Below are 17,078 nucleotides of genomic sequence, written 5' to 3' on the forward strand. Positions count from 1 at the left end.
AACCTCGTTAATCTGGACTAATGTGGGGGGAAGATAAGTTGACCGGTTTAACGAAAGTCCAGATTAACTGAAATAATCTCAAAGAACCGTAGAAAGTGCATTAAAACTCCGTTTATAGCAACAAAACACGTTTATTATGGTGTATTTAAAGGGCATAGGCCTAAATACACTATACAGTACAGTAAAATGTTAAGGCTTAAAGCAAGGGGTGTCCGTTACGGAGCAATATGACTAATGCGATTGTTGACTTCTAGCCACATTTAAAACATTGCATTCTGTTGTTTTTTTTCCTGGCTTATTGGGGTTCGGATTAATGAGGTTTTACTGTATTTCACTTTTCACTAAATAACTATCATGGTAACATGGATAATTGCTAGAAATGTTAATCTCTTGTAATCAGTGCTTTTTTTCCCTGGGAAGAAAGGTTCCAGTACTCTGTAAGTTGGCTTATTGGCTTATATCACAATAACTACTCAAAATAATGTCATAAATAAGTGTGCATCTATGTAGTTATACAAACACATACATATATTACTTTCAGTAAAATAAAATATTAGTTTTATAGCTTCGGTAATGCAAGAAAAAAACATTGGTTATAATGTGTGTGTGTACTGAATCATTGAGATAAGAGACAAACCCTGAATATTTTTTAAACACTACCTATAATCAGTGATGTGCGTCTACGCATAAACAACGATAGTCTACATTCTACACGTAGACTATTTTATACACGTAGACGACGTAATCTATGTAAACAACATGGCGAAAGGTGATCACTTAGCAAAGGGCGCCGTGGAATAAAAATAATATTATACTGCCTATCAGTTGCTGATGTGTGAGAAGAACTTTTCATACTCTTTCTTCCAAATTCCAACAATTTCTCACCTAGGAAAAAAACCTAACATAGGAAATATTCTAGTGTTTTATGGGGAAAAGACCAATATTGCCACACGACTGCCATCTGTTGGTGTTTTTTGCATACTATTTATCTTCTTCCATAGTTGATGAGAGAAGAGACGAGAAATTTGTTGTAAATAGGATTCTTTTCAGTTTGTTAGGAACCAATATAGTTGAAAATGTCACTTTCCTTTCATGAAAGCCTTGAAAATTAATTTTAATGCACTTTAGATTGTCTACGTAGTCTATGTAAACTACAACCCAATGTAATCTACACGTAGATTACGTGTAGACAACGCATGTAGACGTAAACTTATAGTTTACGGCACATCACTGCCTATAATGCAAAATAATGTAACAGTTATTTTTAGTGGTTTTCATTTTATTTTATCTGTGATGTTTCGTCCTGGTTTCCCAGAACAACCTCACATGGCAAGTCAGTCTATACTTCATCGAGAAGTAAAAGTTCTGGGGAAACCAGGACGAAACGTCACAGATAAACTACAATAAAAACCACTAAAAATAACTCAGATTATTTTGCATCTACAAAAAGTTGTTATGCGAACCTTTAAGAAGAACATAGATACTCTAATAATAATATGAAGCAGCTTCGCACATACCAACATGAGCTGGACTAGCATTTCTAACATCTCCGGACCGAGATCCATGCTCGGTGCATTTGTGAAGTTCTCGTGGATGTACTTGAATGTCCCCGCCGCCCTCAGGAAGCTGTCCACTGCGTTATCAAGGCCTTTGCTTGTCAGTCGATCCTGCTTGGCACCTATCTGCGTGTACAGGGCACCGATGTTGAACAAGACGCACGCCTTCTCGAACGCAACAGTCCTTTGGCAACTAGGAACTCCAGTCAAGGAGTCGTACCTGGAATCAAACGAGAACCTGTATTTCCCAATGACCACCGCTTTCTAAACCAATGATGATTGATTAGCTTTATTTTACTTCACTTTTGTGCCACTTTTGGCTAATTTGCGAAGATGGGGATGAGTGAACATGTGATGAACGAACATTCCCAAACATCCATGCCCAGGCCAGGATTCAAACCCGGGAACCCTGGCATCGTAGTGCAACGTGCTAACCACTCCAACATGGTGGCAGGCTCTAAACCAATGTATCCAAGTATGGAGAAGAAGCATTGGCACTTTTTTAGGGGCAGGGGTGTTTCAAAGACTATACAACCCTCTAAAAAAAATGTCCCTTCAAAATTATTTATTTAAGTACTGCCTACTTCTTATTGATGACTCAAGGTACATTCAGGGGAAAGTTTCCATTGGTAGGGGCTTTGAGAAAAAAAAATACTACAATGAAAAACAATCTTGCATCATGCATTACCTTGATTCTTAACATTATTTGTCTTCTAAAAAGGAATAAAAATTAACCTTTTGATTACCAAGCCCATTTTGCCATGTAAGCCCTCCGGGATCGGGCCAATTTTAAGCAAAATGCAGAGTTTCATTTAGATGACTGTAGATCGGAGGCTAATTGCCCTAGAGAGACGAATGGAGTACCGTTATATGCGGAATGAACCAGAGATTCGGACTACATACAATTTAAGTACATTGAGTGTATGTATATATGGATAGGGAGGAGGAGGAGGAACCGAAAAATTTCAAAATCTCAGAAAAAATGCCCCTGGGCAACAAAGTCAAAATACACATGAAAATGATCGCTGGCATGTTTGGAACAAGAAAATAATTGCATTATTATCAAACGAGCAGTAGAACAAGACTTGCAACCTCCAAAAGACATGCCTATGCGCCACTAACTCAGTTTCAAAGGAAGCCGCCATCCCCCCCCCCCCCCCGTTTATGGAAGAACAAGACACGCAAGTCTTTAAGGTGCAGTATATATGTTAACAATAATATAAAAGAAGAAAATTGCAATTCCAGCGAATAATAGTAACATTATGACGTAAAAACTACGAACATGACAAGGTATATTTTAAAAGATAGGTGGTAAACAAGAGGTTAAAGGAATTTTAGTGTGTGTTTTACTAACTTCACAACAACGGCAATTTTCTCCCAGAAATGTGTCATTCTACTTTTTGTTATTTTTAATTTTATCCTTTACTGTCACGTTTGCATAATTGTGATAAGATAAACAATGGTGATGTAATGCATCATGAAATTGACAAAAGTAAAGTCACAAAGCAACACCCATTCTCAGACTTGACTGGAATCTGGATCCTTCGGTAGATGGTGATAATGCAGCATGCTATGATGCCAAGGGTCCCGGCCTGAGTGTCCTTTCATCAATTTCCTCATTTATCATCACATCACTCATCTTCACAATTAGCGAAAAGGGGCAGAAATGCGAAGTAAAATAAATCACATCAATCAATCAACTATCCTTACAATGCATCGTCACTGAAGTGGAAAAATAAAAAATGTGCATTTAAAAACCACAATGAATATTAACGAAACCTTGAAAAGAAAATAATAAACTAATCTATCCCTGTTCTCAACATATATAATTCTTGTTTTCTTAGCTTCAGTAGTAAAAACTACAATTTCATAACTTTTTTTTCTTTTCTGCTGCCAGTGAATTTCTATTCCTCTGTCTCGATCCACTACGTAACATTTTCCTAATTGTATTTGCGATTTGATATGCTCCTTTAAATTGTCCCTTCTTGCTATCCAGCCCTGGATTACTTCCTTTCTAATTTCTCTCCTTCCACACCTCTCCCTGGGTGTCTAGCGAGCAGATTACAGTAACGCCGGAATTCCAAACAGGGGGCAGGTACACGTAAAATTTATATTTCTGTCCCTAGGTTCGTTGCACATGTACAGATGGTAAAAAAATAAAAGTACTATAGCTCTAGGAGTTAATTCGTCAAATCAGAACATTATCTTTGAGGATTACATATGGTTTATTGATTGTATACTGTTTCTATTTACAAGCTGCTTGCTTGCACAGGTGCGTTACTCCAAGTCAATCAACAAAACGTGGCTTACACCATCGCAGAGTTAGCGAAACTATTTCGACGGGCCTACCCTCGACTTAACGATATTCCGATCATTTCAATGTGTTTCCTTACGATTCTTCCTTCTTTTCTTTTAAATTCTGGGCATTATTACTATTCGGAAATATCCGAGTGTGCAAAGCTCTTGTAAAGGGGCTTGGGGACAGCAAACAGGGGTTGGCTTACACCAAATGCTACATTTTTATCATCAGTCTAGCCACCATAAGTGGACTAAACTAGAGAAAGGGTTTCTAGTCGTTATGAAGGTGGGAAATGACTGTTTCTTGTTAAGCCAAACTGGCCCTTTTTTATAGCCGGGGTGGGAGTCCATGGACATTCACCCCGTAGCACTGGAAAATTCCACAGGAACGTTGTTCTTGAAAGATATCACCCCAATGGGGCCGCTAAGAACAGGGGAATCGAATATCCAGCAAAAGCATAATCAAACAAGCACTTATACTTATATGCAATAACATATAAAATACACAAATGGAAACATATTAATTACCTCTTTACCTTGTTAGCTGGCCAGCAATTAATTAATACAATACCACAGAAACCAGTAATGATCAATCCGATTCCGATCATTACAAAATATAGGCATATTTCTCACTTCAATATCGTTCACAATGTTCTAAAGGAAAATAATGCATACTTACCATTCAAAATATATACCCAGACTCCTCTCTGGTGGAAAGAACCTCCGTTCCACAAAATAGAGTTGGTTGTAGTACTCGAACAGGAGCGCCACTCCACTGCTGTCGCGCAGTGGTGTTCGCATAGCCTGGAGGCAAGAAAATTTGTTGTCACTCATGTAAGAATGTACGCACAAAGAAAATGCTTCTGAATAATGAAGTAAGGTTTTGCACAGTGCATAATCATAACCTTCAACCAGTAATTATTTTTATATTTATATGTAATTATAGCAATTTTATCGATTAACACTTTACGTGCCTGCAATAATCACAAAATCTACGCTATCATTAGACTAATTAACAATCACTCTGTATCGGAAATTATTAAATCTTCTCGAAAGAAATATTTGTTTACTGAAATGCGAGATATAGACCAGACCAACGCACCTGCCGAATATCCATGAATTCTGTAATTGCCTCTTCATACTGACTACCATCTTCACTGTAATGCTCAAGTATGAAATCCTGCAATAAAGTGTGTAAAATTAGTTTTTGTTGTAGTTGTTGCTGCTATTTAGTATATTAGTCTATGAATAGAAAGATCAAAATATGCATACTAAGCACATATTTCTTGTTTAACAATTTTATAACAAATATCGTTTGTCAAGTATGTTATTTATTGTTAGTTATAGACATTGTTAGGGGGGGTGATCGCATAATTTTAGATGTTTGGGGTAAAGTTTACTTTTGATAAGTGGAGATTTGTTAGTTTTTAGGTTTTCAGAGGACAATCGCCCTCTCATTAATCTGGGTATATATTGAGAATAACTTTGAGCATGATAATGTTTTTGAAAGCGAATTTGTACATTGTGGCTGCGTTTTTAACATAATGAAAGTATAACTAATAACACCAGTAGCATGTCCAAGAATATTTTAAATAGGTTGTGACCTGAAGGAATATCTACTATTTTTTTTGTAGTCTGTATTTTGCTGCCTTTTATTAAAACCCGTAAAAAACAATAAACCACTTAATACAGTTGCTATAACAAGTTATACATTTTAGATGCTGCAATTGTCAAATTATCATCCTCGACGACAAATAATCTCTTACATCGTCACAAGCTAAAGTAACCGGTACAAATAGTTACTTAAAAATGGATAAAACTTTCCATTGTTTTCTCGTACGTTGCTCCATATAATTTTGTTTTGCCATTTAATTTATCCTGATATGTAGCAATTAGGAGGGAACAAGCTATAAATTATCAGGAAAGGAAGTTTTCTATTGCAATGTAGCAGCTTTGCGTGCTTTCATACAGCTTGCTTTCCCCCAGACGTGATAATTAAATTTCTTTCCAACACAAAATCACGTGATCATAAAGTTCCTAGCTTGCCCGGCAGATTGCGCGCATCGAGCATTTATGACAGTTGCATGACGAGGAAAGGAGCGAGTGATGTATGAAATGAAACCTTTTTTAGTCACGTCATCTGCTGGTTGGAATGTTGGCAAAAATCAATTCCTTCATTGAATTCTCTAGGAAAACTTTCACGCCATTGTACAACAGATCTCAAACAGATGCCCCCTCCACCCTTTAGAACGAGAACAGACTACTAAAAAGAAAAAAAAAAGTATTCGTTCGGGTGAAAGTGCGCTGTGGAATCGAAGGCGAAGAGAAAATAACAAAAAGAAACGTCTAGAAGTTCATTTTTTCACTTTCATGCAAACAAGTCGATCGATGACACTAATGGCTTAGATACGTAACGGGTCAACGACAAAGTCTGAACAAGCATATTCACAAAACCTATCTTTAATTTTTGTGAGTACGTACACACAATGGAGTATCTTTTTCTGGCGTTATGGAACTATGATGAGGAATTAAAATTTTTGGGTGCGTCTGCATATATGCCCATTTTTCACCGTTGAGTGTATACGAGGCAAAGCCCCTTTAAATAAAAGCGGTATGGAACGGTACGATCTACCAGCACTTTTATACATACATGAGAACAAAAACTATTAATTCGTGGTGACGAAAGAAATACAGATAGATGTATATAAATAGCAGTGGCGGCGAGGGGGCAGTTGCCCCCCACTTTTTGCCCCCGCACTATGCTAAACCTTATCTTCCAAAGGAAAGAAAACTGCCCTTGCCTCCTCAGTTTTGAAACCCAATCGCCGCCACTGATAAATAGTATGTACCAGAATGTTCTTCCTGGTAATCACGCCCAATGTTTTATCAGCATTTTTCTATGCTTGAAACTTCAGACTTTTTTGATAGCTTGTTTGGCGTTTTGTTTCAATTACTGAAGCTCTCATTGATGGACAATTTGCTTGATAATATTTACGCATCCCACTCTGCAAATATACTTTAAGGATTAAAATAATGAAGTACGAATTTACACTGTTAGGCTACTTGATTTGAAATATTGAAATTTGTTACAACGTGAAAGATGTAGAAAGAAGATGTGATTTTCTATATCGAACCAAGCCCAAGAATTTCCGTTCTTATAAGTGAATATACACAAAACTAGGTCATACAACCGGCACCGCCTGCGATGACCTACTTCTTGCCTGGTAGAAACAAACGAAACATGCTTGGAATTCTTCACAAATGCCCAAGGCTGCGGTTGCTGCAGGAAGATCAAGGCCAATGCTTTCTCACACGTTTTGGACCCAACAGTACCCGAGAAACGAATGAGATAATACACACACAGGGTATTGTGTTAGTGGCGTGGAAGACAATCAGAGTTTATCAACACAAGCTTAATTTTTGACGATCTGGCGAAACTTTTGGCATGCAACGTGAACACAATAAATGCAAGCTACATATTATGTCAAAACCGCAAGGTGCAGACGTGCAACGTGACAGAAGACTTCCAGGTTAGCATGCAAGTATATTCCAAATCTTGCTTGCTTGTATTGAAGTCTTCAGTGTTACCAAATCGTGAAAGGAGAAATGTCAGTACCACGTGCAGAATAATTCAGAAAGAAAATACACAGATTATTACTGCTCGTTAGAAACAATGTATAACCTTAACTATAAATACGGATAACGGTCCCAAACAGAGATTAGAAATAGGTCCCAATTCGCCAAATGTGTCTTACCTTAAACGGTTCCCGAAAATCAATTTCTTTCGTTTCCTTAAGACCTAATGGGATCATAGGCATCACCGAATCTGATCTGGAAAGAAGAAAAAATCATCAGGAACAATCAGAAAGTTGAAGAGATAAAGCATGAGCATAAAACTAGATGAAACATGCTTTCATGGGGCTAATCTGGAAGGTGCAATCAGTAGCTTACTTAAGAGAGGTCGCAATACAATTTGGCCAAGTTTTCCTTTGAAAATAAAAAAGGTACGTCCACACACACACACATATTGCAACTATACTTCTATACACAATATATAAAATGTAAAAAATACTGAACATGTAAGAATTGTAAGCTACATTCTTGCTCTTCTTTATTTCATTTAAAAAAAAACATTTAGTTAACAACAGTATGTATGTATGAATTGCTGTTTTTAAGTTCACTTTATGCACAGATAGGCTAATCGGGACTGGACCTACAGTTTAAAGTGGAATCCGAATCACCGTGCAATGTGCCTCCACTGGGTATCAAACCCAGGTCAACTCGTCAACAACAGTATGTCCTAGTAGAAGTAATAAAAAGGAATAATCACACCACAAGAACACATGTAGGGTATGTGTCCTCCAACAAAACATCTTGAACATCCAACAATAATTCTTGCTTACAGAACTCTGATTAATTTGCCCCTCGTTTTTATTTTTAGCATTTTTCCATTCACATTACGTCACGTAACAACAATGGAATTAATACTTGATATTTAAAACCAGCATCAAAAAATCTGGATGAACTCGGGAGATGAAGTGTCTTGGACAGTGAATAGATATTCTACTGGAATGGTTAACCGGAGATAATTGTTATTTTTTATGACTAGCTTAGTGCAAACAGGGAGAATGGAAGCCTGATTGAGGATATAAGTGTCAAAGAAGTACAATTATGACATTCCCTAGCACAATATGATAACACCATTAAGCCTTGTTTCCATGATAACCAAAAATTCAAGGCAGAATTTATTTTACTTTAAAACATAAATTAAACGTTACGTTTCATTTCAACCTTCTAACATTATATTTGGTACAGAGCCTGAAAAAGATCTTACTAGAAGGTTGAAATGAAACGTAACGTTTAATTTATGTTTTAAAGTAAAATAAATTCTGCCTTGGTCAGCATATTGGATTTTTGGTCACAATATGATGTTAAAATAGGATACATTAAATACAGCTGCACAGGAAAGGAACCCGGACCTATCTCAAGTGACGTGACATCACACTGGCGATTAGGTGGGTGAAAGAACAAATCCTATTCTCTTTTATCAGGAATCCAATTACTCTTGTTTTCTAAATTCCTTGCTAATCTCTAGACCGAAAGAAATCATGTATACAATCGTTGATTCTTTGGTAAAGTCCTGACAACCAAGTCAGAAAGTTGCGAGGCAAGTGTTTAAAATTTGTGGACTGAAAATTAAAGATCTGAGGACATTCCGATATAATCAACATTTCCTCCTGACTTCAGTATTACATTCAATTACAACCTTTGGCCCAGTCTCAAATTGCTGAATGAATCAAGGATATGAAGAGAGAACACTGCTAAAGGCAGTGTTCAGAATCCTGACGGAAGTTGTACCATCTAACGGTGCGCTTCTACGAAGAGATTTTTTGTTTACTCTGGAGTTCATACGGAGTACAAACAACCACACCCCGGCAGAACTGCGGTCCCGAGCACGGTGTCTCCTGCCACAATACCCCCATCAGTATTTTGGCGTACGGCTTCGGTAAATATTAGTTCAGAAGCGCCTGGCATCCAGCTAATTGAAGACTGCTTCGGGGAAGGAAGAATGCCCTTGCACAGTCGTAAAACTGGGTGAGGCGGAGAGTGTAATCAGCTGATAACTCATTGGCCTCCGGACTGGTAGCTGTGTTGTTTTTTTTTTTGTCACTGCAGGGTATACGCGGAAAACCCGTTACAAGGCAGGAAAATCTGCTGGGTCGTTGCTCACACAGGAGCAGCCTTTCGAGTTGACGTCACTGGAAGCAGTGTGCGCGCAACTTTTGGAATATATCGGTGGCGACGCTACGGTGGGGGCAGGGGAGCGGTGACTAAATCAGGCTCATTACAGTTTTAGAAAAGAAATACTTTTGTTATCATACTGACATAGGTAATGTGTTTGAAAAATATCACCTGTATATTCATTAACTTTTCAACTTCTGGAAATATTTTGCAACTAAACTTCGAAATGACGAAGTTTCATAAGAAGAAGTATGTTTATATCGTGTCCTCCCGGTTCGCCTTATTGCGTTTTCACCTCCCCCAATAGAATTTCAAATGATTTATGTAACACGAACTTTCTAAGGCGAAACGGGACATCCCATTTCGCCTTACACACAAAAAAATTCCCACCTGGGAATATTATCGGCTTGAAGGGTAATTCATAATAGGAGCGCAGAGCTTGTGATGATGCCTACCTTGGCTCCCATTGTCCTGTCGGTTAGGTTAATAATACATTAATAATAATGACCCTTCATGTCGATAATATTCCCTGGTGGGAATTTTTTTGTGTGCAAGGCAAAACAGAATAAGGCGAAATGGGATGTCCCGTTTCGCCTAAAGTTAGTCACATAAATCACGCGAAATTGCATTGGGGGGAGGGGGGTGAAAACGCAATAAAGCGAAACGGGCCGTAATCGTTTATATTTCTAAAGAGTGAATATGGATGCTAATTTCCTTTTTAGATGTTTATTTCCAGTAATAAGTCATATTTGGTAACTAAAAGTTGTTAGTAGAGAACACAAACCAGCGTTTCCATAGTTGATCATGTTCACTTCCATTGCCGTAGCCATTCTACAGTCCAGTGCTTCTGCTGTAGTCTCTGCTCCGAGTACGATGGGATATATTATTTTGCAATGCGCTGGCGCTATTTTGAAATTGAATTAAGAACAACAAAATTGTGGATAGAATTGCGATTCTTCAAGATATATAATGAAAGCGAAATTTCATTCTTTATTTAACTCGGTAAGTGTTGAAGTCACACGAATTAGATATATCAGCAGTTGGTTTGTGTTTCTGCTTTTAACATTGTACTCTCAAACTTCTTGCGCAAAGAAGTTGGGCATGGCAGATGTTCAGATATTCATCGCTGAATTCATCACATTTCAAAAGTTATTCCTTCAGGCATTCACGCTTTTGGGCATTCTGGATGCATCCATGCGCGTTCTCATCAGACTTGTTCGATAAATCACCAATCACTAAATCCGCTACAATCGTTCGAGAGAAATTTACAACTCACCACATTTTACTCAAAGTAAGTTAACACACGCTCCATGCTTACATATCATTCTGGAATTATTAAAAATGGGAGAGATGAGTTAAATTAAAGTGAAATAGGAGTAAAATTAAGTAAATTATCGTCCACGCCTACAAAAGTGGCTTTTCGACCATCCCAAAATGGATCTGCCATGCTATTATAGATTATCTACCGATCTTGACCAAACTAATAAGAGTGCGTTCGCAAAACTGGCGACACTCACGCACTTTCCTGCGTGGTTTTAGAGTGCGATTATCTCCTCTAAACGGACTCCTCCCCCTAATTAAGGTAATCATGTTGAAAGCAAAAGCGAAAGAAGAGGGTGGGAGGTTCCCAGTAATATATTTCAAATTATGCTTAAATTGAACATAATGACCAGGACATGGCGATTATTTGGAAAGCAATTTCGGAAGGTTCTCACAGAGGGCAGCACGTTCGAGGATCGCTTTAAAATTGTTTTAGGAATTTACGTGGGTGGTAGATCGCATGCACGCATCTTATTTAACATCGGGTTTCTTCCTCTGTAGGGTACCCGTGACGATGAGGATGAAAATGTTAGGTAAAACTGGACACAAAGGAACATCCAGGATCGGACTCGCCCCTCGATTCAGTTCAATGTATTTATTTCAGTTGTGTCCGAGTTACAGATGGTGACGTGAGTCGCATAGTAAATTTGGTATATGTCAATTTTTCATACACCACACCAAAATCTCGACAATTCTCGAAACATCAGGCCACCCACAGTACCATCCCTAATCCTGGGCATTTTGCATTTCCTTTGCGGATACTGAAACCTCCACATGGAGTTTACAAAGCATGAAAACAAGCGAGTGAATACAACGCCGCACATATTGCACAGCACATTCCTAATTAGTTGAATGAGTTGGTGCGGGATATTCACGGTTCAAGCACCGAGCAGCCCTGCCTGCCTGAAGTAATCACCGAGAGCCTAATTACGCTGTTGTCTAACGAGGCCTGTTCGTCCATGCAAGGGTAGCCAGCAAGCAGTTTATTATTTACCCAGCTCTCCACAAAGGTAACTCACCTGTCATTCTGGTAAACCTCTACGGAGCTGTTGAGTTCGGCCAGCTGCTCTTTGAGGAGTTGCAGGTTGGAGTTCACGAAGCTCAGCTCCAGAGCTACCGTCTCCTTCAGCTTCTTATTGGTTGTCGCTCTGGAAAATAAAAGAAAGCATTTTAAATCCAAAGGAATTGCAGGCATTTTACACACAGTAATCACCCACAACTATTTTTCATGCATCACAAGTTACGTTATAACTCATAAGGTTGAAAAAACTGACACAGAAACTATATGACATGCAATTCTACAGAGGTGAAGCACTTTAAAAAAAATGAAACAATGTACAGATGATTTGCAATTTTCTCATTTTAGGACATTTTCCCGCCTCATTTAGAATAATCGTGACGATGTGAAAAAATAAATTTCGATACACACAGCCACACAAAAGAAATATTGTTGAAACGTTTGTGACAAAAACCAAGGTTTGGATTTTCAACCCCAGCACACTGCTTACACGACATGTTTGCAAGCAGGATAGGATCTGTTTACTGAAAATATGGCGACGGACATGATTTCGCGCAATAAATTGTGGGGGGAAACTGTCACTGAATATCATCCATTGTTGTTTCTAATAATAACTGCACAGTTTATTTCAAATATACACCAAACATTAAAATTAAATTAATACGGGCCAAGAATTGCATTGTCCAAATAACAATGAAGGTGTGCAGGGTGGCCCTGTCCTAGAAACAGTTCTTCCCGTTCGACGAAGCTATAGTTCTGCACCAACCACTCGCGCATAAACTAACCAATCACCGACGTGGTGGGTTCAGCAATTAAGCAACAATAGGAAAATCAAATGCATAAGTCAACAAAGAGGGAAAACATTCAAGCAACAATGGTTACAGGCTCCCATTATCCTGGTGAGCATTGTTGGAAAATAAATTGCCCGTTGAAGCTCTCTTTCCGAGCCCTCGACAGTTTTCATTTAACATTTTTACGACCTCTGCAGGGAAAAAAATAATACAGCGTCAGAAATGCAGTTACGCTGGGTGTTGCATTGGCGGAGATTTTCTGCCGAGATCTTAGCCACCAGCCTAACCTACTGCTCCAGGCTTTGAGGTCACACGAGAACACAATGCTCACTGCTCTCCGAATGACGCAATCGACAATTCAATTGGCGCTTGGTGGCCAACTCATTTCTCCACGATAAGCAGCAAAATCTTAATTTAATTTTTAACCACAAGCTAATAATACAGCGTGTCTTTAATTAGAATGATAGAAAAATAACCTCTTTTACGACAAAACTGCTTTACACACTGCTGAAATATCTGCACGATTCATCTGAACCTAGAACTACTACTTCATACAGGTGATTCAATTACTGGTAGCGCAGGGGAATTGGTTGCTGGAAGATGACATCACGAGATGGTGTGTTGAGCTGTTGCAAATTCTAACCAGCTTAGTTCCATGAAATTTGGCACAGAATGTTATTAGCAGAGTCCGGATTTGCACTAAAACTGTCTAATAGGGAGACAGAAAGGCACGAACAACTTGGAAATATATAGGTACTAAAAATACAAAATACAGGGTGATTCAATACTCTCTTGACATTTTCTTTATATCGGTAACGAATGGTGTTCAGGATGGGATAAAATACAGTTGTTTTCCAGCAAGATGGTGCACCACCCCACTTCGCCAGAATAGTTCCGGACTACCTCGCTGACACCTTCCCGGATAGGTGGATCGGCCGTGGATCACCAAGACTTTGGGCGGCTCGCTCGCAGACCTGACTCCCTTAGACTTTCTTGTCTGGAATTCATTAAGTCCAGGGTGTATCAAGTAAATACCAACCCCACAGAACACCTGACACAGCAAATAGTTGCAGCAACAGGGGAGATCTCGCCAATTATGTTGGAGCATGTGTTCCGATCTACGCAAGAGAGATGGGTGCTATGCCTAGACTTAGGGCAGCCACATTCAAATGTTAGTCTTATATTTAAGAGTACTTTTCAGCGGTACTATCAATTTTCTCAATAAAATGCTTTTTGGTTAAAATGTTAAGAGACTTTTGAATCACCCTGTACTTTTAAAATTGTAAATAATGAAAAACTTCAAATTTATTTTCTTTCATTCAAAATTTAATACTTCCAAGACATTAATGTAATTTCATAATGCACCACGCGTTGGCAACACTGAAAAAACAAGGAAATTTAGACTGGATTTTAAGAAAATGAAAGGCAGTACGTCATCAATGACAACTTAAGCGGTAGTGTTCCATCAGAATAAATACTTTACGCCGTGTCCTTAAGAAGTCGCTTCATCTTTCTGGTCCATGAGAACGCAAAATCCGCTGCATGCATGTACGGAAAGGAGGAATTGAAGCACTAGCGAGCGTAAGAAGTCAGACAACAGTTAAGGCAGCGCTGCTGTGGCAAGGAAATCATCTAACGGTTACGTGAAAAGGAAAACGTTGCTGCATCAGGGGGAAAAATAAGTTTTTACTGTTTACGTCGTTTTTCTTTCCCCCTCCACGCGGAAAGCAGCATGAAAGAAAAAGGTGAACCAGTTATGACTGAAGCAGAAAATTGTTGTGCATGCAAGAGCGATTCACGGAGGGAGGAAGTAAGTTTTTTTTGTGCGCGTTCGGCAGAAATAGCTCGAAAAACACAAGGTATGAAGGCTTCGTGACTTCTTGATTCTTTCCTTCAATGTTTCCAACAGCTACGTACAGCACAGAAGTCCGATACCTTAAGGCCATGTCCGAAAGGTGCAAGACCGTACTTGAAACGAACATCCTTCGAAATGGTCTAGCTGTTCAGTCCTGAACAGTGTTGCCACAATATGAGGGCATAATTTCCCTTTCTAAGGGGCAAAATTTCCCTTTTTGGACCAATTTTTCCCTTCACCTAAGCAAATCATACAATAATAATAAGTAGTGGTGGAAGCAGTAGTAGTAGTATTTCCGTTGGTCCATGTCCGTGTGAATAAAAAATGTTAAATTTTTCACATACATGTCACTTTTATTGCTTCCTGACCAGATATCCCAGGTTTGGATCCTGGTCAGGAATTCATTTAATCGTTAATCCTCATCGTTACTATTATCAGAAGGTGCAGGAAAGCGATGTACTTAACAGAAATATAAATAGATAAGGCTATATTCAAGGGAGCAGAAAAAAGAACGAAAAAAAATATCAATATGAAACTAGAACTTAACATAAACTGTAATAATGTTGTCAGATGTCTTAAAATTTCCCTGAAATTGTGGTATTTTTAATCGAAATTCCCTTTCGGCTAAAATTTCGGTCCGAATTTCTCTGCAAAAGGGAAATTTCCGTTCATGTGGCACCACTGGTTCTGAAGCCTTGTACTGGAAGCAAAAATCTTTCGAACTACACTACGACTGCAACGCCTAATACGATAGGTGGCTAAAACTAAAAACACATTAGCCCCGTCTAGTTCGCTGCACTTTTTGACTCTCTTTGCACCGAAGCGTCTATTTGGTTACACGGTGCAACACCGACTCGTCTACCTCGTTGATTTGGAGTGAAGTAGTGTATTTGGTGTCTGCACCGTTTGCACTACGTTCTGGGTCGGTGTGTGTAAAAAAGTGTACAATGTCGAGCACTGCATGCTGTAGGCGTTAATTGGCACTCTCGAACTGCACTTGGTGACAGCCAGCCGTTTGCAGCAGCTCCGCTCGCTCGCTTTCTCCCCTTCTTTATCGTGCCCTTGATCCAGTGTGTGCTTGTAGATTTGCGATCTACTGCTCACAGAAACTTACAAAAACGACTAATAGACCTATTTTAAACCAGCGAAGATTGTAAGGTATTATTGTTAATTATTTTGGCAACGCATGTCACGTCAGAGAAGACATGCCCCCTTTCCACACACATTCCAACACTTGAAATGGCTGCTAGTGCTAAACCAATTCTGGACTTGCACTTAGTATGCAGTCCATCTTTACCATCTACGTGATGCAAATGTGGCATAACATGTTGGAAAGATCAGGGATGGTAACAACGACCGTAGTTAGAATTGATCTCCAGAGGGCGGTCACGGGTTATGAGGAGGAGCTTTGTACCGTAAACCAAGTCCATTTTTCAAATGTTTAACAGTATTAAATTAACGTAAATTGTGTGTGTGTGGGGAGGGGGGCGTCATTAAGTTGTCTAACATTTAGAAATATCATACAAATACTACATTTTTCTATAACATCACTTGAATTTTAATTGACTCCTAGTGAAATCATCCCTCACCACACACTCCATACTTAGGAGCTGTTGGCCTTTGATGCAAATGCGGAGGGAATTTGCATGATGTCAGAGTCACAGATTTCTGTCTAAACGGGAGGTCGCAACAGGGACAGCGCAGATAAAGAAGCTCCACTATGAATGAACTTTCTAAAGTCTAGAGAAGACAATGCTCTAAATACTTGCCGCTACTTACACTTCTTATAAATAAGATGAACGAATGTAATAGCTGCTGTCTGCATTATCACTCTTCACTGCAAACACATTATACAAAATAATTTTACCTAATGTCAAGGGGGCTGATGGCAGTGCCAGAAGGGGGGGGGGGGGGCTCAGCTCCCCTGGCCCCTGCCTGGATGGTAACGGCCATCATAGTCGTGTTTAACCTAACGGTATAGATACAAGACGTTAAGGAACAGAACTACCCGAAACTGTAGTTGCCATTCCAAGACTTTCTGCTGCAAAGTGTAGCCTTGCCGACACGTTGCATGAAGTAATACTGTCACGGACGTGACATTGAATATCGCGTCCCGTCATGCTCTGCGACTGGCATTCACGGGTCGCTTGTTCCCCGGCGTCGCATCCGAGGCACGTTAAAAAAAATCTCGCCGCCGTAAACATGGAATTTCCGCTCTTCTTAACTGCTTTCTCTCACTCCCACTCCGCCATTTTGCGAGGAGACAGGTCGCACGAACGACTCGCTTCTCCCCTAATTAAGCACATTTATCCCGCAGCGTGCAATTACGACTATTTCCCCATTAAGGGCTATTTTGTTGTCAAAACGCCAATCACGGTTTTCCTTGCTGTCTTTTGCAAGAATCTCCACACGAGTCGAATGAACTGTTCATCTCGAACGATTCTCAGTAATTGAACAGAACGAAGCTCGTGCTGTAAACTTCAAAAGCGAACATCTTT

The 17,078-nt window shown here is 39.2% G+C and overlaps 1 protein-coding gene across 5 annotated transcripts in view; it reads right to left on the minus strand.

Moving 5' to 3' along the window:
• Rhp (GTP-Rho-binding protein rhophilin) overlaps window positions 1-17,078 on the minus strand; it is a 352,979-nt gene that overhangs the window by 16,958 nt on the left and 318,943 nt on the right. For all 5 annotated transcript variants that reach the window (XM_083112919.1, XM_083112922.1, XM_083112920.1 and 2 more), the window contains exons 3-7: window positions 11,936-12,064; window positions 7,610-7,685; window positions 4,957-5,034; window positions 4,534-4,658; window positions 1,518-1,776 (exon numbers count right to left, since the gene is read on the minus strand). In XM_083112919.1, coding sequence (XP_082969045.1) covers window positions 1,518-1,776; window positions 4,534-4,658; window positions 4,957-5,034; window positions 7,610-7,685; window positions 11,936-12,064 — 667 coding nt within the window. The remainder of the gene's footprint in view (window positions 1-1,517; window positions 1,777-4,533; window positions 4,659-4,956; window positions 5,035-7,609; window positions 7,686-11,935; window positions 12,065-17,078) is intronic.

The sequence above is a fragment of the Lepisma saccharinum genome, chromosome 27 (assembly GCF_977018435.1).
Source record: "Lepisma saccharinum chromosome 27, izLepSacc3.1, whole genome shotgun sequence".
Taxonomy (NCBI): domain Eukaryota; kingdom Metazoa; phylum Arthropoda; class Insecta; order Zygentoma; family Lepismatidae; genus Lepisma; species Lepisma saccharinum.